The sequence below is a fragment of the Protopterus annectens genome, chromosome 16.part0 (assembly GCF_019279795.1).
Source record: "Protopterus annectens isolate FY-2018-M chromosome 16.part0, PAN1.0, whole genome shotgun sequence".
Lineage (NCBI taxonomy): Eukaryota > Metazoa > Chordata > Ceratodontiformes > Protopteridae > Protopterus > Protopterus annectens.
Window position 1 is genome coordinate 683,261,755 of NC_056750.1, and position 25,426 is coordinate 683,287,180.

General features: G+C 40.9%; 1 protein-coding gene across 1 annotated transcript in view; it reads left to right on the forward strand.

The window, feature by feature from the left end:
- Window positions 1–25,426, forward strand: part of LOC122790648 (collagen alpha-1(I) chain-like) — an 882,142-nt gene that overhangs the window by 557,012 nt on the left and 299,704 nt on the right. Inside the window, exon 19 of the mRNA XM_044058172.1 lies at window positions 67–120. Coding sequence (XP_043914107.1) covers window positions 67–120 — 54 coding nt within the window. The remainder of the gene's footprint in view (window positions 1–66; window positions 121–25,426) is intronic.

The following is a 25,426-nucleotide window of genomic DNA, read 5'->3' on the forward strand; positions in this document are numbered from 1 at the left end:
ATTTTGACAACAACTTGAGGAGTAAGTGAACTGTTTTTAAAAAGAAATGTTTGTGTTTCCATCTAGGGTACCCCTGGAGATGCTGGGAAACCTGGAGAAGCAGGAGAACCAGGAAAACCAGTAAGATGTTAAACTAGTTGCACTGAGTGTATAGTATATATGCAGTAACTGGAAGTAGAGGAGACAGCACTTTCTGGATTGTTAGATTTAAACATCCCTGCTTTGCCAGCTTAGAGGCATTTTAGTTTGGCAATTCATTCTTCTGCAGCTAAAGAAACTGAAATGACTACCGTGTTTTGTTGGGCAGAAGATAACTTTCAATTCACTATATGGAACAATAAGGTTTTCATCTGTTTGCTTATATTTATGGAGCATTTGGTGTGTGTGTGTGTGTGTGTGTGTGTGTGTGTTTGTGCATCCTGGGAAGAATCAATGTTCTGTTCAGGATTAGTTCCACTCCCATATACCCAAAATGTGTCAAGGCACAATGCATATACCCACTGTGACTCTAAACAGGATTAGGCAAGTTACAAGAGAATGAATGAGTGAATGAATGGTCTCTAGCATTCTGGCACGCAGAACCATGATCAGGTATGGACTTACTGGTAGTTTTGAAAAGTAAAAGTAATCTGTCTTTTCTCACTGAGAAGTATATTATGGTGTAATTGTGGACTGCAGCACATTCTACATTGTTTACTTTATCTGAAAAAGTGAAACTTCCTGACTTTGTATAGTTTCTTAGCTCTGCATTTTAAATTGAACCCATTCAAAAGATGAAGACTGTTGTGCACTGTTTTAAAAGGAAACCATTTGAAATGCCAGGACCCACTCGAGTGAGTTGCAAAATACGGAGGCTGAATGTCCCAAAGATTAGACTTATATATACTAGATCTGATATGCCATTTCTCTGAATATTTCCTTTTCACCTAAGGTATAGGTTGTGACGCCATTGCACTGGCGGGTCTATATTAAATCGGCGAACGCTGATTTATTGACCCCATGTAAGCGAAAGCTTACAATCCCAAACACTCAGAACAGCGATTTTTTCCCAGGGAAAAAAATTGCTGTTCTAAAAAAAAAAAAAAAAAAAAAAACCAAAACTTGAAAGCATTACATAAAATGGGGGGCTGTACTCCCACCCACACTTAAATATACCAACTCTGAGATCACACTACAGTGAGAAAAACAGCGAAATACCAAAGGCGGCCAAGCAATTTCTTTCCCAGGGAAAGAATTATTTTATATGCCATTTCGGTATTTTGCCGTTTTGCGCTTTCAAGTTCGATCAAGACGCATTCAAGAGAATGCGTCTTCGATCATCTAATAGGGGACCACACTGGCCCAGTAATCAAGGAGCGTCAATCCTCACCACTAGCACCAGTGAGGGACATGCACAGTGGGAGGATGACAAGTACACACACAGTAAAGTACAATTTCCCTTAAGAGCACACAGAGATCACAGTCAGTCTGGGGCTGGTTTCTCCATCCTTCTCCAGATCCCCAATAAGACTCCCCACTGGCACAGCTATAGAGTTAAGATCTCAGCCGAGTGGCTAAGCTAAGACCTCCAGCACCCTCTCTGTCCAACCAGTGCTTCGTGTCCCTGCCTAAGTAGCTGACACACACACACACACACACACACACACACTTTGAGATTTGACTTGTATACAAATACACAGACACTCTTGGGGGAAGGCTGGCATGGGTTTATTAGCTATGCTCCCTTCTGCTCAGACTATAAGGTAGTTATCACTGTCACCAGCCAGCTCTTATCAACTACTTTTAAGGCCCTCACCAAAGGGTGCCCAATCTTGCTGTGTAATGTTACTATTATCCAAATGGTAAGTGTGACAAAAATTGAAAAATATGTATCTCTCAGATGTGCAGCTGCTAGGAAGTCACAGAGCAATAAAAAACACGTTACATTTTAAACCTACTAATTATTTCTGTTTCAAGACAGTAGAAAGAAACTTATAGCTCTGGAGATTCTGTCTTCTTCAGTGAAATTGAGAGATAAATATAATTGCAAAACATTTTGTTCTTTTCCCGTAGGGTAGACTGTGGTTACATTCGTAAAGCTCGGTGCATAACATACAGTTCAACACACACACTTCTGCACCAGTAGTTTAATATACACATAACATATAGTTCTCTTAAATTCATTCTTCTCTATATTTGGTCTCTCTCGGCTTGTCGTCAATGGCATTTTGAGTGCTGACTCTTCAACAGGGAGTTTTAAAATATGCTTTTTTTTAATTATGGCAGAAAAAAACAGTTTGAGTTAGAAAAGCTTTTCTTTTTAAATATTCAGTATAAAGCATTAGTAGAAATGCATGCTGTCAACTTTCCATCATCATTTATTTAAATCTTTGTTTCAGATTAATAAGACAAACATCTTAACACATACTTCTGAGGCTTATTTTCTCTCATATCATCTAATTTAAAAAGCAATTGGCTAAACTTAAAGCACTTTGTCCCGATTATTAATTTGCTTTCAAGTTGTTCAAATGCTATAATGTTGTTGTGTCTTTCAGCTTTTCCCGGTTAGGGGTCACCAATACGTCCACAAAACATTTTATGCACCATTGTGTAGTGAATATGTTCCCAAGCAAGCAGCAAACATGTTCCCAAGCAAGCAGCAAACATGTCTGTTGTATTCCATTTGGACATTTTTTAGCAAAAAATTCATATCAGTTTTATGCAAATTCATAACAAATCAACATATGTATTTAAATAATGTACTTAAAATAATCCAACCACCAGTTTGTTTGACAGCTGTAAATTATTAAAGATCTCCAGGTGTCTTTCCCTTCTTTTGTGTCATAAGAACCTCATGATTCTTCCAACTGATTCAGCACTGATTCTAAGTTTAACCACCGGGCATTCTATAGCTATGTCAAGAATCTCAATGGTAACACCCAGATCTGCTCTGAGTTACAGCACAACTGCATGAAAATTACAGAACCAAGTAATATTGCCAACATCCTGGCAGATAGGTTCAGTACTAACTTTAACCCCCCACCCCTTAAAGGGCCCATATCTATACAGAAAGAATGCAGAGTCCCTGTAATCACATCTATGCAGGTAAAAGCTACACCGTCTAAAACCAAAAACACAGCATCCATGGGACCGGACAACATCCCAGGCTGTGTTTTACATGAACTTTAGAATGAACTGACTCTCTACCTAAGCACCATGTTAAATCATAGCCTCACGTCAGGCTTTGTGCCCACTGAATGGCACACAGCAACAGTTATCCCACTCCACAAAGGGGGAGCCACCACTGATCCTGAAAACTATCGCCCTATTAACCTGACAAGCCTGGTCTGCAAGACCATGGAACATATCATCATGGAACTCGTAAACAAAGACATTGGTAACCTCCAAACTCTGGACTCCACCCAGTTCAGGTTTGTGAAAGGTAGATCATGCCTTCTGAACCTGATCGACTTCTTTGAGACAGTCACCAAAGCCCTAGATGAGGGTAAGGTGGTTCACACAGCCTATCTTGACCTCGCCAAGGCTTTCAACACCATACCCCATTCTGGAATTATAGCCAAATTCACCAAACTATGTATGAATCCCTATGTCACAAGATGGGTTGCCAAATGGCTCACTGACAGAACCCACACTGTAAAAGTTGCAGACTCCAAATCTGACTTCAAACCAGTGACAAATGGAGTACCACAGGGTTCAGTCCTGGGACCTCTCCTGTTTGGTATCTACTTCTCTAAAGTACAAGCTAACACAAAAGGCCTCTGGCTAGCGAAGTTTGCAGATGATTGCAAACTAGGAACTATAGTAGAGTCCCCAAATGATGTGGACAGAAGGGCCTCACTGAGACAGATGCCTGGTGTCAGAGGCATGGCCTCAAGCTCAATGCCAAAAAGTGCATTGTCATCCCCTTTGGTAAAAACTCTATACCCGTGAACTACCACATAAATGGCAGTCTACTTAATACCAAATGTGTCATAAGAGACCTTGGGACCCAGGTGGACAGTAGTCTCTCCTTTGATAATCACATCTCCACAGTACTCAGAAAATCCTTCTGTGTGGCACACCTCATCACAAAAGGGTTCTCATACAGGAAAAAAGAGGTCATTGTTCCCCTGTACTCGGCACTCATTAGACCCATTATAGAGTACAATGCCCTTTTGGAATGTACCTCATAAGACATCTGCAGCAGCTGGAAAGGCCACAGAAGTACCTCATAAAGAGGATTACTGGCCTCAAACAGATGCCCTACACTGACCATCTCAAAAACCTCCAGCTTTACTCTGTAGCATATCGTCTACTCCGAGGAGATCTCTGCTTAACATATAAACCTATGTTAAACCCAGAGCTGTTGGACATGCTACACCTAAAGAAATCCCAATCCCACCAAGATACACACTCTAGGGACATAAACCTTGTCACTACAATAAACAGGACATGCTGGAAGGGTACATTCCTATTCCAGAGACTTACTATACTCTGAAACAAGCTACCCGTCTATGTCAAGCAAAGTTCCTCATTAGCACTCTTCAAGAAAAATCTTGATGAGTGAATGGGAAATAGGAAATACACCCCGGTGATCACTTCTGTGACACTGCTCAACAGGGGCACAGGAAATTCATTTCCTTGGGTGGTGTGACCCAGGGAACCTTGTTGGCTAGGTAGGCCCTTGGGCCAATAGCCTAGTACCTACTTACGGACCTATGAACTGTAGTCATGATGCTTGTATCTAAATGGGCATGCCTAGTGTGTACTTCAGGGCTTAAATAATAATTTGCATGAACTTCCATGACTCTTATCTACATCTATGTGGTATTTGGTGTTCACCCATTTTACTGAAAGATGCTGTGCATTTCAGGGATACCCATCTAAGTATGAGGAAATTTGTGTGATGACTCTCCCAAATCAGAAGCTGGTATCAAAACCATGGACTAAAGCTAAATGCCAAGAAATGTATAATTATATCCTTTGGCAGCATGAATTCCATTGTAACTATCATATTGACAACACACCCCTGAAAGTTGATCCCATAGTCAAGGATCTGGGAACCTAATTTCTAATGAACTGTCCTTTGATCACTATGTAACCCCTGTTGTAAGCAGATCCTTTTTCATTTAATTTCTCAGCTTATAACTAAAGGTATGGTGTCCAGATCCATGTATGTAATCATTCCAAAGTACGGAGCTGTTATCAGGCTCATCAGTGAATATAATTCCCCATTCGATATATATCCATCTAATCACTTGTCACAGCTGGAGTGACCACAATGCTTTTTCATTTAAAAATCTAGGGCCTGAATGACAAAAAATTATGCAGACCATCTCAAACGCTTGTCCCTCTTTTCAGTGTTATACTGACATCTGCCTCATGTATAGAGCCTTGGGAGACCCTGCCCTGTCAGACCTATTACACATAAATAAGTACTGTGGTAGCATGAGTACTCGCTTAAGGGATCGCAATCTGTTTTGCAACATAAGTAGAACATGTTGGATGGAGAGGCGTGTATCACAGAGAATACTACTTCTGTGCTACAGTATTCCACTCCACATAACAAACTACTTCCTTTTCTTATTCTATTCAAATGCAGTTTGGATGATTTGATGAGAAACTGCTAATGTATCTCTGGTTTTGCACCAGTGTTCCCGATGGACCCACAAGTAAATATCCGAACATATCCTTGTTTTGCCCATCTCCAGATTAATCATTGCAAAATGTAAGGGCTAAAAACTGCCATGTGAATGTAAAGCTAGGAGTCTTATGATCTTCGTGGATCATTACCCTAGTAAGTACTTATAAAACTTTGAACTAGTTTTACTGCAGTTTAATAGTGTAATTACACTGAAGGCAGTGTAAGGAATATATGATGGAAAGGACTATAGTCAAATCTTCATTTGCAGTCTCGGGTGCTCTTCAACAATGAAAAGAAAATGAAGTCAAGTCACCCTGAAACCACATTTTGTAAATGGGGAAATCCACAGCAGCAAAGGGAGACATGTTGTGTAGCAGATACAGGAAGGGAATGGTTACCAAATCTTCATTTGCAGGCTTGGGAACACTTGAGCACATAATGCTGCAGTCACTTAGTTCACTTGCATGCATTTTGTGTAGCTGGAAAAACAAAGTAGTGCATGACGACAAGTACAGCATTTAGTAACAACTTTAAAGTGTTATAAAAAAACAAAAAAAGGTGGTCATCTGACTTGTAATAATGCACCTAGTATGTTAAGAAGTGATGGTGGAAGTGATTCAGAGAGCAAATTATGAATGACTTTGTGCCAGATGAATCACTGAGCTTACAAGGGGCAACTTGAAATAACAGCACCCATGATTTTAGGAGAATTTTCTCTCAGAAAGAGAAGCAAAGAATAAGATTATTTTCTTCATCTGTGGCATCAAATACTTTTCATGAGTCAGTGGAGGTAAGGAATTGAGTGAAATAAAAGAGAAATAACTGTCCTATGAAACAGATGTGCACTTCAGTCTTACTGTTTGATTTACAAGATGAAGTAGAGAAATTCTTCCATTGTCAGCAGCTGCAGTGCACATGTGTGCTAGTGAGTGGGTAAATATCTTAATTGACAGAGATACGTCAAAGCAAAAGAAAATGATGGAAGAAATTAAGACTATCCACTGTAAACATTGCACTAAAACTACAGTGAAGTAAATTAATATTTCTTTAGACAGTATTGATGCTAAACTAAATGATTTGGAGACAGAATTAACTCAAAAGAAGAAGAAATTACAGAGGGATTTAATGGATTACAGTTGTGACTGAGCATTTCTATGAAAATGGCATGACCTGTCTTCAGTAAATGCATGTCTGCAGGGAAAAATGTCAGCAAGTAATCAACATACTCATGCAGAAGGAAGAAGATAAGTATGGTGGATGCAGGACCATTCGTTTCAGTGGACAGTGACTGTGACCGGGATTTCCCACCACTAAGAAATCAAAGTTCACAAAAACAAGAAGTGAGAAGGGAAGACCTTTGTCTGAAACAATAATTCTGTAAGAAGAGAAACAGAAATTGATATAAAGTTGAAGTGATGGAAGGGGGATAAGTGTGTTACCAACAGCAACAAACATTTTCTCAAAATAAAATATATTGGAGGTAAGGCATTTGATTCTGGATTAATTATGACTGTCACTTCTATTTTGCCATCCTTAAGTTAAGATAGACATGAGATTCAATGTGTGAACATTAAAAATGATTTATTTTGTTATAACTATATCTGATATGGAACTTTCAGACTAAAGTATGGATTGAAGTTAGCTCCTACAGTTCTCCACTCCTCTTTTCTTGATTTACTGGAAAATATAAGGGTTCAACCAAACACCCTAATAATGGGCGATTTCAACTACCCCACCATTAACTGGGAAAACTACTCATGTACCAACTCCATTGCTCAACGCTTTTTGGAATTCATAAACTCCAATGCCCTGGATCAACTTATCCACACCCCCACCAGGGGCAACAATATCCTAGATCTAGTCATTACCAACATGAGTGACCGGTGTTCCACACCTGAAATCAATGCCTCATTGGTCCGATCCGACCATAAGCTAATTACCCTAGATATCTACATCCTGCCCCCACCCCCCGTTAAGGAAACCATGGTAAAAAAATTTCTCGAAAGCCAACTTCATGCTTCTTAAGACAGAAGTGGTGAACCTCATGACACCCATGCAGATGGACAATACAGTTACGACTACTGAAGCCTACACAATTGCACTTTATAAGCACTTGCACGAGTGCATGGATCGTGCTATCCCAAACAGAACCAAAATGCTATCCTCCAAAAAAAGGAAGCCAATCTGGTGGTCCCCTGCCATAAACAAACTGTACAACAGAAGGAAGAAACTGTTGCAAAAGAGATTAAAATCCCATGAGTGGAGGAGCTCCTTGGTCAACCTCAGTAAGAAGCTGCGATCCCTGATAAAATCCTCCAGAGCTAGTTATGAAAACAAAATTGCCACTGATTCTAAAGACAACCACAAAGCATTTTATAGCTACGTCAAGAATCTCAATGGCAACATTCAGATCTGCTCTGAGTTACAGCACAATGGCACTAAATATACAGACCCAACTGATATTGCCAACATCCTGGCAGATAAGTTCAGTGCTAACTTTACCCCCCTCTCACCCCCTAAAGAGCGCATCTCTATGCCGGAAGAATGCAAAGTTCCTGTAATCACGCCGCATAGGTAAAAACCACACTCTCCAAAGCCAAGAACACAGCATCCATGGGACCAGACAACATCCCAGGCTGCGTTCTACATGAACTACAGAACGAACTGGCACCTCACCTAAGTACCATGTTCAATCATAGCCTCACCTCAGGCTTTGTGCCCGCTGAATGGCGCACAGCGACAGTTATCCTACTCCACAAGGGGGGAGCCACCACGGACCCCGGGAACTACCGCCCCATTAGCCTGACGAGCCTGGTCTGCAAAGCCATTGAACATATCATCATGGAACTTATAAACAAGACATTGGTAATCTTCAAACTCTGGACCCCACCCAGTTTGGGTTTGTAAAAGGCAGATCATGTCTCCTAAACCAGATAGACTTTTTTGAAGTAGTCACCAAAGCTGTAGACGAGGGTAAGGTGGTTCACACAGCCTCTTTAGATCTTGCCAAGGCTTTCGATAACATCCCCCACTCTGGAATTATAAACTCACTAAACTAGGTATAAATCCCTATGTCACAAGATGGGTTGCCAACTGGCTCACTGACAGAACCCACACTGTGAAAGGTAGCAGACTCCAAATCTGACTTCAGACCAGTGATAAGTGGAGTACCACAGGGTTCAGTCCTGGGTCCTCTCCTGTTTGGTATCTACTTCTCTGAAGTACAGGTTAACACAGAAGGTCTTTGGCTAACGAAGTTCGCAGATGACTGCAAACTAGGAGCCATAATCAAAACTCCTAACGATGTGGATATACTACAAAAGGGCCTCACTGAGACAGATGCCTGGTGTCAAACCCATGGCCTCAAGCTCAATGCCAAAAAGTGCATTGTCATCCCCTTTGGTAAAAACTCTGTACCCATAAACTACAACATAGGTGGTAGTATACTTAAAACCGAAAGTGTGATAGGAGACCTTGGGACACAGGTGGACAGTAGTCTCTCCTTTGATAATCACATTGCCACAGTAGTCAGGAAATCCTTCTACATGGCACACCTCATCACAAAAGGTTTCTCATCCAGAAAAAAAGAGGTCATTGTTCCCCTGTACTTGTCACTCATTAGACCCATTATAGAGTACAATGCTCCTTTTGGTATGTACCTCACAAGACATCTACAACAACTAGAAAGACCGCAGAAATATCTCTCAAAGTGGATTACCGGCCTCAAACAGATGCCCTACGCAGACCATCTCAAAAAAACTCCAGCTTTACTCCGTCACATATCACCTACTCAGAGGTGATCTCTGCCTAACATACAAAGCTATGTCAAACCCAGAGCTGTTGGACATGCTCCACTTAAAGAAGTCCCAATCCCTCCGAGCTACACACTCTAGGGACCTAAACCTTGTCACCACAATAAACAGAACATGCCTGAGGGATAGATTCCTGTCCCAGAGACTTCCCATACTCTGGAATAAACTACCTATTTATATCAAACAAAACTTCTCATTAGTACACTTCAAGAAAAATCTTGATGATTGGATGGGAAATAGGAAATTCACCCTGGGGATCACTTCTATGGCTCTGCTTGACAGTGGTACAGGAAAATAATTTTCTTGGGTGTGAAAAGCTAGGCTTGTATAGGCCCTAGGGCCAATAGCCTAGTACCTACCTATGAAGTACTTACATTTAATTAGGAAATTGCATTTATTATTTAATTTTCCTAGAAATGAAAGAAATGATTTGCATGATGTACGTTTTATATAATTTTAGCAAGAAAAGAACACTGTCAGGGTAAGGTATCGCCTCCCAAAAAAACACAAATCCAAAATCAGAAGAGGATGATACTCCACAACAAACGAAGCAAAACCAGATGAATGAAAAAACAAGTCCTTTATTCGAATAAGTAAGTGCTTTCACGTTGCTTGGAACGCTTCATCAGACTTCAACAAACCATAAAATTTAAATCAACTTATATATAAGTAAAACACCAATGAAAAACACATTAGCAAGTCACATGTAAGTTACAAAAATACATAATTTCCATTCCATAAAAATTATATAAATATATCATAAAGATCTCATGTTAATAAATGAATAGTAGAAGTAAAATATTAAAACATACTAAAACACATATTGCATAGTGAGACTTATGTTTAATGTTTCAAAGGTTTATCTAATAAAAATGGTCTCAATGAAAATTTATCATTGAGACCATGACCTTTATTCGCAGATAGCTTAATAATCCATTTTGCCTCAGCTTTTTCTGTCTTATTGCCAATATTACCAAGTCTTTCAGTCTCTGTTAACTGTCCTATTACTAAAAATCTAAAGGCATGTGTGGTGTCATTTTGTAGTACATGCTTGGCTAGGGCATTCCCTTCATTCTCTCTATGTATAGCATACAAATGCTCTTGTATCCTTTCTCTTAAGGTTCTATTAGTCTTTCCTATATAGAAACAATAACATTTTATGCAGGATGCTAAATAAATCACATTTCTTGACTTACAATCAGCGTATTCATTAAACTCATATTTAACACCAGTATCTGGATGTATAAAAGCATTAGATTTCATTAGATATATATATATATATATATATATATATATATATATATATATATATATACACTGGTTGCAAGTGCGACATGCAAATGTACCCTTTCTCTCAGAGGAGATCTTATTTTTAGGCACTCTCTCATAACAAAGCATACGTTTTAAAGATTTAGTATTCTTATAGCTAAAGGATGGTTTTTCACCCACTAAGTCTTTTATACCATCATCTAACTGTAAAATGTTCCAATGTCTCTTAATAATGTTGACAATAGAAGTATTATTATTAGTAAAGGGTATCACTAGTCTCCTCTTATCATTATTCCTCACTATAGGTCTCTCATCTATGCTGCCTTGTTTTTTAATAAAAGGACGTCCTAGATGTGTACGTTCAAAAATGTCCAATGAACGCATATCTCTATTGCAATAGCCTCTATGCCTAAAATCACTTTCTACAGTTTATAATGCATCAGAGAAAACCAAATCATCACTAGTTATATTAGAAAAACGTTTCACTTGATTACTCACAATGTTTCTGGGTATATGGGGGGGGGGTGCATGCTACTTCTGTGAAGAATAGCATTCTTCCTACATACCTTCCTAAATACTTCTGTTTCTAGAGTATTGTCTTTTTTCCTCAATGTCACATCTAAAAAATCAATTGTATTTTGTGAATACATTTCAGTCAACCTAAGAAATGTGGTAGTTCCATTGATATATAAAATAAACTCTTTTAGGAGCTCTAGTGTGCCTCCCCAAATTATCCAAGTTGGAGGAGCTATTCATCAAGCTATAAAGCAACCGTGTACACTCAGTGCTGGTTTTCTCCAGTGAATTCCAAAACCTAATGGAATACAGCCACGGAAAGGAGTCTACACAGATACAATGTTAGGGGCTGCTGTTGCTCTAATTCATGTATATGTGCAAAATACTGTTGTCAATGCTGCTTCTGCTGCTAATACACCAAGGCCAAGAAGGAGAAGAGGTTTTAGATCCTGGTCAACTTAACATCATCTACATGAAGTGGAAATTGTAGAGTGCTACAGGGTGGATAGATACATACTACAGGAACTCTGCAACCTCTGTCATCCTCATCTCAGACCAAGGGCAAACAGAGAGGAGTCAATACCAGTGGAGACAAAGGTATGTGTAGCACTTAGAATTTTAGCGACAGGTACCTTTCAGAGACCGACAGGAGACATGCTGGGGGTGTCACAGGCATCAGCATCCAGGACTTTCCATCAGTTCCTGAATGGTATGCTCCAACATGCTAGTAACCACATATATTTTCACCTGTTGCTGAGGATAGGGCCTGAAATATGCAGGAGTTCTACCCTGTAGCACACTATACAAATAAATAAAATCCTGAAGTACAGGGTGCCATAGAATGCACAGATGTAGAAATTGTGGTGCCACCTGGGGAACAGGGAAAGCCCTACATAAATAGAGGGGGGGCTTCCACTCTATAAACTGCCAAGTCGTGTGTAATGTCAAGGGAATCATTTTGAATGTGTGTGCTAGCAACCCAGGCAGTTACCACAACTCGCATATCTGGCACACCTCCCAACTGTATCAGATGTTCACTAGGGGGAGATAATCCCACAGGGTCATTTACTTGGGGATGCAGGTTAAGTGCTAGAACCATGGCTGATGACAGCTATAAGAAATGCAAACACACCTGCTAAAGAATGCCATAATAAGGTACACACTCAAACCAGAAATATCATAGTATGTGAGTTTGGGCTGCTGAAGTCGCAGTTCCAGTGCTTAGATACATCTGGAGGAGCCCTGCATTACAATTCATGTACATGTACTGAAGTATTCACAGTATGTGCCATGCTACATAACATAATCCTGAGAAAACAGCTTCAGCAGGATCAGCAAGGGGAAGAGGCACACATCCCACCTCTAATGGCAAGGTCACCACACAGCCACACACAGGTGAGAAGTCAGAGAGGGAAACAGCAGCTGCTGTGGGTGTAGGCAGATGTAGGCATGCTCAATATGCCTCACATTGGCTAAGAGAGAACACTTAGCACACTCACTCATCACCTAAGGGGCTAAAGCCTTCCTCCTACTCACATACATATAGTACCATTGATGCCAGGCAATGCTGACATCTTTACCTACCCATGTAATGGCTGTGTACTGCTTGCATCAGACAGAGTCAGCCCTGAACTAAAACTGTTGCAATTGATGCATTTACAAGGTAAGTGCTGAACCTGGAGTGTAGTGTGTAATAATATGAATGGCTGTCATATTCTTGTATGTTGTTACTTGGTAGTGTAAGTAAGTAAAAGATGGGTGATTTGTACAGAAATGACTAACATGTGACAGCAGAGACTTGTTTAACTTGTGTGTGTCTTATTATTAAGTAGTAGGCCTCAAGCATCAAAGATTCACACAGCCATACCTCTCAAAAGTAGTGATGGCCACTGCATACACACAGTTAAGCACCATACGTTTGTACCTGCAAATTATTAATGAGAGAAGTTAGAAAGTAATGATGCACATTTCAGTTTCAGACTTCACAACCCTCACAAGAGCTTTAACAATAATAATGGAAAAAAGCCTGATAGTATCAACTGTCAAAATGTGTAAGACCAATGTAAGTCAAAGGTACAATTACCAATTTAAGATCACAAATGTAGATATACTAAGCACTTAGTCATCTAGACACCCTGAGCATCAGACACAATGCTTGTGTATCCCTAAATTCAAAAGATAGAAAAAAGGGATATGGCACGGTTATCATCACTTGCAGAGGGTGTTGTGTGTGTGTGTGTGTGTATGTGTATGTGTGTTTGAGGGAGGGACAGGAAGCCTTAGCTGATGCAGAAGGTCATTGAGTGTGTGTGTGTAAGAAAGAGAAGCAGGCAGACATTCAGATAAAGTAACAGAGACAAAATGAGTTTTAAGCTTCACAGCTGAACAAACTGTTGCGTGTGTGTCTGTAGAACTCCTCCAGGTGAAATTGGTGTGCGTGTGTGTGAATGAACACAACCACGCTGTGTACTACCTCTGTCTTGGTATGTTGAATAGGTGTGAGCCATGCATGGTAAAGGTGGCAGTTCATTGTTGTCGTACCCAACCAAGAGAACTGGCTGTGCCAGGAATTGCACTGGCATGTCCATGGTCAGATGCACTGCTGCTACCTGAACATGACTGATGCCTGCTGGATGAACTCTCCTCACAGGGACACCCAGGACTACAACCCCACAGCCTGCCACATCTGTGTGTGGACAGCTGAACCACCAATGAAGCAGTGGAAGTACTGCCACTATGGAACTGTGATTGGGCACGTCCATGTTGGCTAACATCAGATGATGTTGCTGACATATGCCCACAAAGATGCCGTCACCCTTCCAGCAGACATTTCATCACAGCCACCACCCTTTCCAATGTGTCATTCACCTGATTCATTGAATTGGTGACATAGTGGAGGCAGCCATGCATGTCTGCCTGTGCCACATCTACAACCCTAAGCATTTATCTGGAGGAACTATGAGAATGCGCCTGTCCCTCCATGATAGCCCTAAACATATGTTGAGTGGCATGGGAAGAGACACCTGGATTAGGTGGAGGATTGACAGCAGGCCACCTTCAAGCACCCCTAAGCCTCCTGCTTGGCACCTTGCCCACATTTTGGCTATGGCCATAGGTCAGCAGGCACTGAAGCCACAATAAGCACACTTCCCTGATCCAAAATCAGAAGAGGTTGATACTCCACAACAAACGAAGAAAACCAGATAAATGAAGAAACAAGTCCTTTATTCGAATAAGTAAGCGCTTTCACGTTGCTTGGAACGCTTCATCAGACTTCAACAAACTATAGAAATTTGAATCAACTTATATATAAATAAAACACCAATGAAAATCACATTAACAAGTCACATGCAAATTATAGAAATACATAATTTCCTCTCCATCAAAAATATTTAAAAATTACATAAAATACATAAAATATATATATATATATATATATATATATATATATATATATATATATATATATATATATATATATCCTAAAAATCTATTCCCTCATATTAATAAATGAATGATGGAAGTGAAATGTTAAAACATATTAAAACATATATTAGATTGTGAAACATATTGTTACTATTTAATGTTTCAAAGGTTTATCTAATAAAAATGGTCTCAATGTAAATTTATCATTTAGACCATGACCTTTGTTCGCAGATAGCTTAATTATCCACCTTGCCTCAGCTTTTTCTGTGTTATTGCCAATATTGCCAAGTCTTTCTGTCTCTGTTAACTGTCCTATTACTAAAAATCTAAAGGCATGTGTAGTGTCATTTTGTAGTACATGCTTGGCTAGGGCATTCCCTTCATTTTCTCTATGAATAGCATACAAATGCTCTCGTATCCTTTCTCTTAAAGTTCTATTAGTCTTTCCTATATAGAAACAATAACATTTTATGCAGGACGCTAGATAAATCACATTTCTTGACTTACAATCAGCGTATTCATTAAACTCATATTTAACACCAGTATCTGGATGTATAAAAACATTAGATTTCATTATATATATATATACACTGGTTGCAAGAGCGACATGCAAATGTACCCTTTCTCTGGGAGGAGATCTTATTCTTAGGCACTCTCTCATAACAAAGCATACGTTTTAAAGATTTAGTATTCTTATAGCTAAAAGATGTTTTTTCACCAACTAAGTCTTTTTTTGGGAGGAGATACCTTACCCTGACAGTGTCCTTTTTTTGCCTGAACACTTCCCTGATCAATTGTCATGCCCTCCACCTGTCCAGTATCTGAGGGCTCACTGAAATGGGTAGGCATAGGCTTACTGGCTGTGTCTAATGGAATTTCTGGGGATGACTATATGCTAACCTCAGTGTCAGATTCAACCTCTGCACCCCAAACTGTGCCTCTGTTTGGCCACTATCATCATCAGGTGATGGAAGACCCACACTTCCACTGTCAGGATCACTTGTGATAATAAGCAACAAACACAGGAAAATTTAATGCATACACTACTATTGTCCAGTATATGCTAATCAAACTAACTAACACTATTACAAACAGTACAGCAATAGACACAACAGTTCTGACAGCATCGCAGACTAAAATATTTCTTTTAACTGCTCATCAGTACTGACATAAAAATGTCTGGATTACCATGAGCGGATTATGGCATGCTCCCTATAGCAGATTGTCCTTTAAGAAGTTAAGCAAAAGGTAAGGATACCATCATCACAATTAACAGTAACACAGAGGGGTAACATTTTTTGCCTTTTATGTGTCTAAAAACTATACTTTCAACAAGGAACTTGGATGACAAGCCCAACTTAAGCCCCATGTATAATCAGTCATAATGCAGTGTTAACTGTAGCAATCCTCAGACCCCCCCCAACCAATTTCTTGTTAAACAAAACTATCATATTGATGTAAATATTGTACTATCTAACACTATTTAACAATTGATATACAAAAGCCTACCTGCAAACTCCTCCTGGGTCATACTTGCTGTCCCAGAAACAGTAGCACCCAACATCAAGGACATGCTGTTCTGCACTTTCCTGGGAGCTTTCTGGATCCCTGGCAGTGGACAGGAAGTATTCATTTGTTGTTAGTTGTAGCTCTGTAGCAGGCCCCCACCTGATACCCATCTGATCACAGGCCACTGCAGCTGCTCACCTCCATGCAGATGAGATCATGGCAGTGGCCCTATGGTGCACCTGATTACATGTCCTGTGTGTCACCTACTGCATTAATATCTGCAGCTATCTGCTGCCAAATTTGCATTCTGCCTGACATATCTCCATGTCCCCCCTCAAGCAGAAAGACAACATGTCGCCTAAAAGCTTCCACACTGACCCGATTCTCAGGATCACCAAAGGGTGGTTTTCAGGGATTGAGATGCCTGAGGGCCATAGTCCTAGGTGTACTAAAAGACAGCAGAAGGATAATACACATAAGTATCACATAATGACAAAATAAGTGTACCCAGATAAAACAGAAGAGGTAACATTTCAGTATTAGCCACTGGAGAAAAATAAAACAGTCTAGAGATTTGAAATATGAACAACAAGAAAACAGAGCAACAGAACAGAAAAAAGGAGGTCATTGTCCTACTGTATTCATCCCTCATTAGACCCATTATAGAGTACAACGTCCCGTTTGGTATGTACCTCACAAGACATCTGCAACAGTTGGAAAGGCCGCAGAAATACCTCACTAAATGAATCACAGGCCTAAAGCAGATGCCCTATGCTGACCATCTAAAACATCTCCAGCTATAGTCTGTGGCATATCATCTACTCAGAGGCGATCTCTGCTTGACCTACAAGGCCATGTCAAACCCTGAGCTGTTGGACATGCTCCACTTAAAGAAATCCCAGTCCCCTCAAAGCCACACGCTCCAGGGATCTAAACCTTGTCATCACAATGAACAAAACATGCTGGAGGGATAGGTTCCTGACCCAGAGACTCTCCATACTCTGGAGTAGACTGCCCATACATGTCAAGCAGAGCACCTCCTTGGCCCTCTTCAAAAGGAACCTTGACGATTGGATGGAAGATAGGAAATTCACCCTGGAGATCACGTCAGTCGCCCTGCTAGACAGGGGTCCAGGGAAGTAAATATTATGGGAAGAAATATCCAGGGAATTGTTATGGCTAGGCTTGTATAGACCCTAGGGCTGATAGCCTAGTACAAACCTATGAACAGGCTAGATGTAAAAAAGGGAGAGTAGCAATAGCAACATATCCTTGAGTGCGCCATAACAGAAATGCAGCCTTGCTCCCCCACCCCCAAGGAGATGGTTTGTACCTGGCACCCCTAGGCTTTTATCTATTATACCTGGGTGAGGAACAGTATCAAAGGCTTTGGCCAAGTCAAGGTAGGTGGTGTGCACCATCTTCCCCTCATCCATGGCTTTGGTGACTGTCTCAAAGATGTCAACAAAGTTTAACAGACATGACTTCCCCTTGATGAAACCAAACTGTGTGGGATTGACTGTTTGGAGGTTGCCAATGTCCTTGTTAATGAGGTCCATGATGATCCATTCCATGATCTTGCAGATTAAGCTAGTTAGGTTGATGGGTCTATAATTTCTTGGAATGGTGGATGCTCCACCTTTGTGCAAAGGGATGACAGTGGCTGTCTTCTACTCGGCTGGGATGAAGTCAGTACTTAGGTTTTGACTGAATAGGGTGCCTAATGGTGCTGCAAGTTCCTGCCCGAGTTCATGTAGGCTGCAACTTGGGATGTTATTGGGTCCCATGGAGGCTGTATTTTTTTCCTTTGATAGGACAGGGATGACTTGCTCCCTAGAGATAAAGGGAGGAGGGCAGGTACTGGGGTTGTCCTGATTACTGATGTGGGGGACAGAGGGGTGAAGTTTTCGCTGAACCTGTCTGCCAGCAGGTTGGCTGTATCTACGGCATTTATGTATGTGGTGTCCTTGACCACAAATTCTGAACAGATCTGAGTGCTTCCTTAGAGATTGCAGACATATGTGAAGAAGGCCTTATGATTGTCTTTAGTAGATGTGGCCAGTTTGGACTTGAAATTTGCCTTGGAGGATTTCACTAGTGCTCTTATTTGCTTGTTCAGGCTAAGGAGAGATTACTTCCAATTAGGCACCTGCCCCTTTTTGGTTCTGAACATAAATTTTTTCCTTTTTATGATAGAGTTTATTTATTGCAAATGTCCACCAGACAGGTTTACTCTTCCTTGAGGAGGAGGATTTTGTCCCATCGGGTATTCCTGATTCCATGCAGCTATGCAGTATATCGACAGGACTCCTGACTGATCTTCTTCTTTCCCCCTACACTACTAGTATTTTTCACTATACTTATTTACTTTACTTATTCCTTCTTCCTATTGCCCTGCTACTCTCCTCCTATGCTCCTACCCTCTCCTCCTTTTTCTCTTCCCCCTCCTCTTTTCCATCACATTACTCTTTTCCTCTCTACACTATTGCCTCTTTCTCTCTTCTTCCTTTGTATTTCTTCTGTAATTCCCTTCTGATTCTCCCATTCTACTTTTTTCTCTCCAACGGATTATCAAATATATGTTGCTAATCTTGATGTTTTGTAATGTTTTTACTGAATAATTATATTTTGAGTGTGTTCCTTAGGAATTTTGTTTTTTGTGTTACTAAACGTATATTCTTTTTGTACTGAATTTATTTTATAATTTGTCTTCTTGTAATTTAGTATCTGTGGAGCTTTTCTTCCCGGGCCTCTACTGAAAATGGACATATATCCAGCTAGACTAGCCCGGTTAACAAATGTAAAATAAATAAAAATAAATGTAAATGCTCGTATAGTACTTTGGTGTAAGTTTGGACATTTGTGCCAGTTGCTGTGGAGGATGAAGGGTCTGTGAAGTTGTTTATACCTTCCTTCAGGAGGTTGTAATCAGCTTTGCAGAAGTTTTTTTGTTTAACCCTAGCTGGAAGGGGGGGGGGGGGTGGAGGGAGATGGTAACTTCAAAAGTGACCACTTTGTGGTTGGATCTTACCATGGAGGATGACACTGAAGGGATGCTGCAGTGGTTATTCATATTGGTTAAAACCGAGTCCAAGATATTATCACCTCTTGTGGGGGTGTTGACCGTCTGGTCCATGGTATTTGCATTGATTAAATCATGGAATCTTTGGGCATTTGTGCTTTGGCATGAGTAGTTCTTCCAATCTATGGTTGGATAGTTAAAGGTGGCCAGGAAAATGGTAAAGGGTTGAATCTAGATAGATTCAAAGAGGTCCAGATAGGTGGAGTGGGCATCTTGAGTCAAAGTTGGGGGCCTGTAGCTAGCTATGATTTGAATAGGGGTCTTGTCAGCAGTTAACTGCACCTAGTGTGTCTCCTGTGCGTCATACTGTTTGATCAGCCTGGAGGTGTTTATGCCTTTAATATATATTGAAACTCCACCTTCTTTTGCTTTGCTGCCCATGGTTTGGGGTCTGAATGTATAAGATGATTAACAGGGTATGGCTGGTATGCTGTCCGCAGCTGTGAAGCAGGTTTCTGTGACTTCATAAATGTCAGCATCTTCCAGGGTTAAGAATGCTTGCAATTAGTGCAGTTTCTTGTTTAGACTCCAAATGTTTAGCAGCATGACCTTTAATTTGCGTTTTGATGAAATTTTCATGTTGGTAGTTTTGACTTCATGGCATTGTCTAAAAAAGGCAAGATGCCTGAAGCCCAAGGAAGACAAATACAGGCCATTTCTGGCAAAGCATCATGGTCTATCATGTCTTCCCAGGCTGTCAAGTACTGGATCCCCTTGGAAAGACACCAGAAACTAAGCCAATTGTTAAAGTCAATCATTTTCTGTTTGTATTGAGGCATCATACTGGGTGACTGTAGAATGCTAGGAACATACCTGCCTGGGACAAACATTCAGTGAGCCCTATCATGTCTGTCTTCATATAGTCCAGGGAGGTACGGCTCAGGTCATTCATGCCAACATGGATTATGACAGAGTCATAACAGTACCTGTAGTTGAGAGACTTGAGTGCATGTGTGATATGGTGGATTCTGGCACCTAACAAACAACTAACTTTGATTTTCTCCTTATCCAGCCTGGTGAGGGGCATATCTATGTCTCTCACAATGAATCTCCTATGACTAGTATGTTGGGTTTATCGTTAGGCCTTAGTGGCTGTGAGGCACAGGTGTGTGGACTGTGTGTGGTGTGGTGGGCTGTGAGTTTGCGTGTGTTTTTGTCCCAGAGGTCTCTCTTGTTTGGATATGTTTTCGCTGAGGACCTCCGCATATGTGGGGGTGTGTTTTCTAGGTGTGGGTGGTGTTTCAGGTGTGGTATTTGTATTTACAACCTTCTCAGTGCCAGATATACTGGCTTGTGAGGGAGAGAGAATAGTCTCTAGGTTCTTAATGTAATTGCATCGGTCACAAATTGTGCTTCTAGGTGATAATAGAAGGTTGTCCATGTACATGAGGCAGTTGCTACACTGTCACAGGATGCCCATATCAACCAGACTGGCAAGAGAAACCATAGGAAATTGTCCATCCATATTTGTCAGAATATGAGGGAGAGAGGCCAGAGAGAGCTAAGGGGGTAAAGAGTGGAGAGTCCAAGAGGAATACTACTAGGTGATCACACAAGTGCTACCAAGGGAAAATTTGTAGCTGGCATACCTCACACTGGGTTAAAAACAGTGCAGCTGTGGTGTGTGATGTGCTAACAAGCCCTAACCAGCTCAAATACTGGGTTTAAATACCACAAAAAGTAGAAGATTCTAGTAACACAGAAATCTAGCAAATCCTGCTAGCCCCTGCTCTCTGTCAATCAACTTGTGCCGGACAAGTTCCAGGCAGCCCTGCTACTCTCACCAGCAGAGAATATAGGCCGCTACCAACACAAGATGGCTCCCAGAAACACAGAAACAAACAGAAGATGGCTGCCAGGAACACAGAAGACAAAAAAGCTGTGGATGCAGCAAACCTGTATCCAAACTATGGTACTCAATTTAAGGGTTAAGAACACAGTAAAACTCACAGAAAAACAGATTAACCACTTACAGACAAAATCAGAACTCACAGTATGAAAAAAAATACAGTTAAACAGTAATGAAATGTAGTTAATCAGTAAATTGCTTTAAAACAGTGCAAATGTGATAAATTAGCTATAAGGCACAGATAAAAATGATAGGCAAGTGCAAATGCAATAAAATAAGTGAAAATAAATGAAAAAGCACTGCAGAATGACCGTATGAAAATCGAAGGAGGCTATGTTTCAACACCTCCCATTTAGTTAGACTGGACAACTCCATGGAGTGTCTCCAGGGCAGGTTATGGTGGGTAGAACCCCCATTCAAGTCATAGTCAGTTATAGACCCCCCTCCATGGGTCACAGCACCCACAAAGCCTACTTAACCAAACTGAAGACAATCCAAATTTTGCAGAACACACTGGTTATGGGGGATTTCTATTATCCCACCATCATCTGGGAAACCTACACTAGCCCAGACTAACACAAAAGGTCCTTGACTTTGTCCATACCCCAACAAGAGGAACAAACATTCTAGATCTGGTCCTCACCAACATGTCATACATGTGCACTGTTGCAACTGTTGGACCCTCATTAGTTAAAACTGACCACAAATCAATCACCTTTGAACTGACACTAATACCAGAACACTCAAGGGTAAAATTAGACTAAAAAACTTCACCAGGCCAAACTATACCCTCCTAGATGAAGGTATAACTGCATTCCAAACCCCACCCCAAGCTAAAGGTGATAACTACAGTGAAACTTACACTAAAGCCCTGTACAATCACTTGCATAAGCGTATAAACTTTGCTGTACCAAAAAGAATCAAAGCCAGAGCCCCAAGTAAAAACAAGCTGCCATGGTAGACATCCAGCATCAACAAACTCTACAATAAACACAAAATGTTGCTGTCCAAGAAAAAAAAGGCAAGGCCCCAACAATGAAAAAGCGCCGTTCTCAGCCTCAACAGGCTAATTTAATCAACTGATCAAATCCTCCAAGTGTTCCTTTGAGAGAAACCTTGCAAGTGCTGCCAAAGAACCATAAGGCATTTTATAGCTATGTACGTAACCTAAAGGGCAGGACCCAAGTTTGTGCAAACTCGTGGTCAATGGTATCACACACACAGACCCCACAGAGATAGCAAACCTGCTAACAGACAGGTTTGGTGAAAAATTCACTCCCTTTTCCCCTCCTAACTTACAACAAGCCCCCCACCCTACATATTTAAAGACCATGTCCTCAAAGACCTGTCCAAGGCAAAACACACACACTATGGGACCAGATGACATCCAAAGCCGTATTCTAAACAGGCTAAAACATGAACTAGCATGATCCCTAAGTACTCTTTTCAATTATAACCTAACTATAGCTAATTATAGCCTATTGTTCCTAAGGAATGGAGAAAAGCTACAGTTATTCCCCTCCACAAAGGTGGCCTAGCAATAGACCTGTGGAATTACAGACCCATAAGCCTGACCAGCCTCATCTCTAAGGCCATGGAACGTATCATTATGGATATCATAAATGAAGACATAGGTGACCTCCAAATCCCAATTTGGCTTTAAGGGCAGATCCTGCCTGTTAAATCTGGTGGACTTCATTGAAAGTGTGACCAAGGCCATTGATGAGGGCAAATCTGTGAACACAACACACCTGGACTTGGCAAAGGCTTTCAACACAATCCCACATTCAGGCATTACCAATAAACATAGCAAACTGAATGTAAACTCATTCATGGTAAGATGGGTTGTCACCTGGCTCATAAACCGGGCACACACTATCAAAGTGAGTGACTCCACATCAACCAACAGACCTGTTACCAGTGGGATGCCACAGGGGTCAGTGCTGGGCCCTCTACTGTTTGGTATATACTTCTCAGAAGTTCTGGTCAAAACTAAGTGGTTGTGACTGACCAATATTGCAAATGACTGCAAACTAGGTGCAATCATTTTATCCCCAGATGATGTCAATATACTCCAGGAGAGTCTCACAAGACCAACGACTGGTGTATTAGTCACAGTCTCAAAGTGAATGCAAAGAAATGCATCATTATTCCCTTCGACACAAGCAGTGTCCCTTCACGCTATCAAATCAGCAAAATACCCCAAGTACCCATGAAGTGGTAAGGGAACTGGGATCGCAGGTTGATGGTGAACTTAACTTCAATCACCACATGTTTACTGTAGTAAGGAAAGCTTTTTACATAGCACACTTGATTAATAAAGGCATTGCCTTGAGAGCAAAAGAGGTTATAACCCCCCTATTCTCTGCACTTATCTGGCCCATAATTGAGTATAATGCCCTATTCGGCATGTACCATACTTAGCACCTGCAGCAGGTGTCAGAGGTTTCTAACAAAGAAGATCAAGGGGCTCCGGCAGATGCCTTACACAGACCGACTAAAATCCCTGTCACGAGACACTGTATCATATAGACTTCTTAGAGGAGACTTATGCCTGGCCTACAGAGCAATCCAAGACTCAAACCTAATGAACTTGCTGCGTATCTGTTAATCAAATGGGTCTAGGGATACCCATTCCAGAGACTTAAATATGACCTGCAACTTAAATAGGACATACTGGAGGGACAGATTTATCTTCCAGCCACTGCCACATCTTTAGAACAAGCTACCAATTCATGTGAAATACAGCACCTTTGTGACACTGTTCAAGAGGAACTTGGATGAGGCACTGTAAATTCTTACTAGGGATAGCACCCACAACCCTCCTGTATGTGGGCAGTCATCACCAAATGAAATCTTGGGTATTGACTAGCACTTCTATGGTATTACATCGGGTTGAAATGGCTAGGCTTAAAATGACCTCCATGTCAATAGCCTAGTAATCTCCTATGATAAGAAAAGGCAAATGACACATTTTGCTAACAAACTATCATTGAAATGATAAAAGTGCCATCAAATGAAATGTCCCTGAAGAACGTCTATAGATTTAACGTAGAAAATTCTATTAAGGTATTGCCAATCATGTATACCTGTGAAATTTTTATTTTATTTATTTTTATTTTACATTTGTTTACCGGGAAAGTCTGACTGGAACAAGGTCCATTTACAGCAGAGGCCTGGGGAGAAAAGCTCCATAACATAACAGTACAAATACAACAAATGACAAAAAAATTCTGTACAGAGGCATATATACAACCAGAGCTCCATGTCTTTATATGACAACACACAATCCACGAATGACAGAAAATTTCTATACAGTGATATATATGCAGTCAAGGAGATTTTTCGTACCTTAGTTTGATTTGAGCAAGCTTGGTATCTTCTTCTTCTTCTTCTTTCGGCTTTTTCCCGGTTAGGGGTCGCCACAGCAGATCACCTTGTCCGCACATTGAATGGCAGTGGAGTTTTACGGTGTCGAGTTGCCAGCCCGGTGCCCAACCTTCCACAGAAGGCACACTCACACGCACACCTAGGGCCAATTTAAAGTGTCCAATCCACCTGCAGCATGTCTTTGGGATGTGGGAGGAAACCGGAGCACCCGGAGGAAACCCACGCGACCACAGGGAGGACATGCAGACTCCGCACAGAAGGCACCCCAGCCGAGGATCAAACCGGAGAATCACTTGCTGTGAGGCAGCAATGCTAACCACTGCACCACCGTGGCTGCCCTTTTGAGCAAGCTTGGTATACAGATAGCAAAACTTTGAATTCCCTATGGTAGTACAAAGCATAAAAAATGAAGGAATGGAAACTGGAAAATAATGCTATTCGGGAGATATGTCATAACCTGAGAAAAAGTTTATTGGATAATAGTTCCTGATAGGGAGTATTTGAGTAGTACAGAATAGCTGAGGTAAACAGTGAGGAGATGAGGTGTGGCAAATTAGGAGGAGAGCAGAAAATATTTTATGTGATACAGGGAGAGACCCATAATTGCAAGAGGTGTGACTTTAGTGATGTCTTAAAAAGTGAGATGGATGGTGCAGAGGAGATACTTTTGGGAGGTTATTCCATTCCCTAGCAATAGTGCGGGAGAACATTTTTTTCACTGCAGTGTTATTGGCTTTGGTTATGCAGAGCAAGGTTTTGTTGGATGAGAGTAGTGGGCGATTTGCAGAATATTGGTTTAGACGTTGGTTTAGGGCTGGGGTTTTCTGAGGGTTCCTTATTATGCTGAAGGTGAGGACTAATTGGTGATAGCTAATTAGCTCAGAGAAATCCCCTGACAAACATGCCTATACCATCAGTACACTTCTAACTAATGCATATAGATAAGAGTA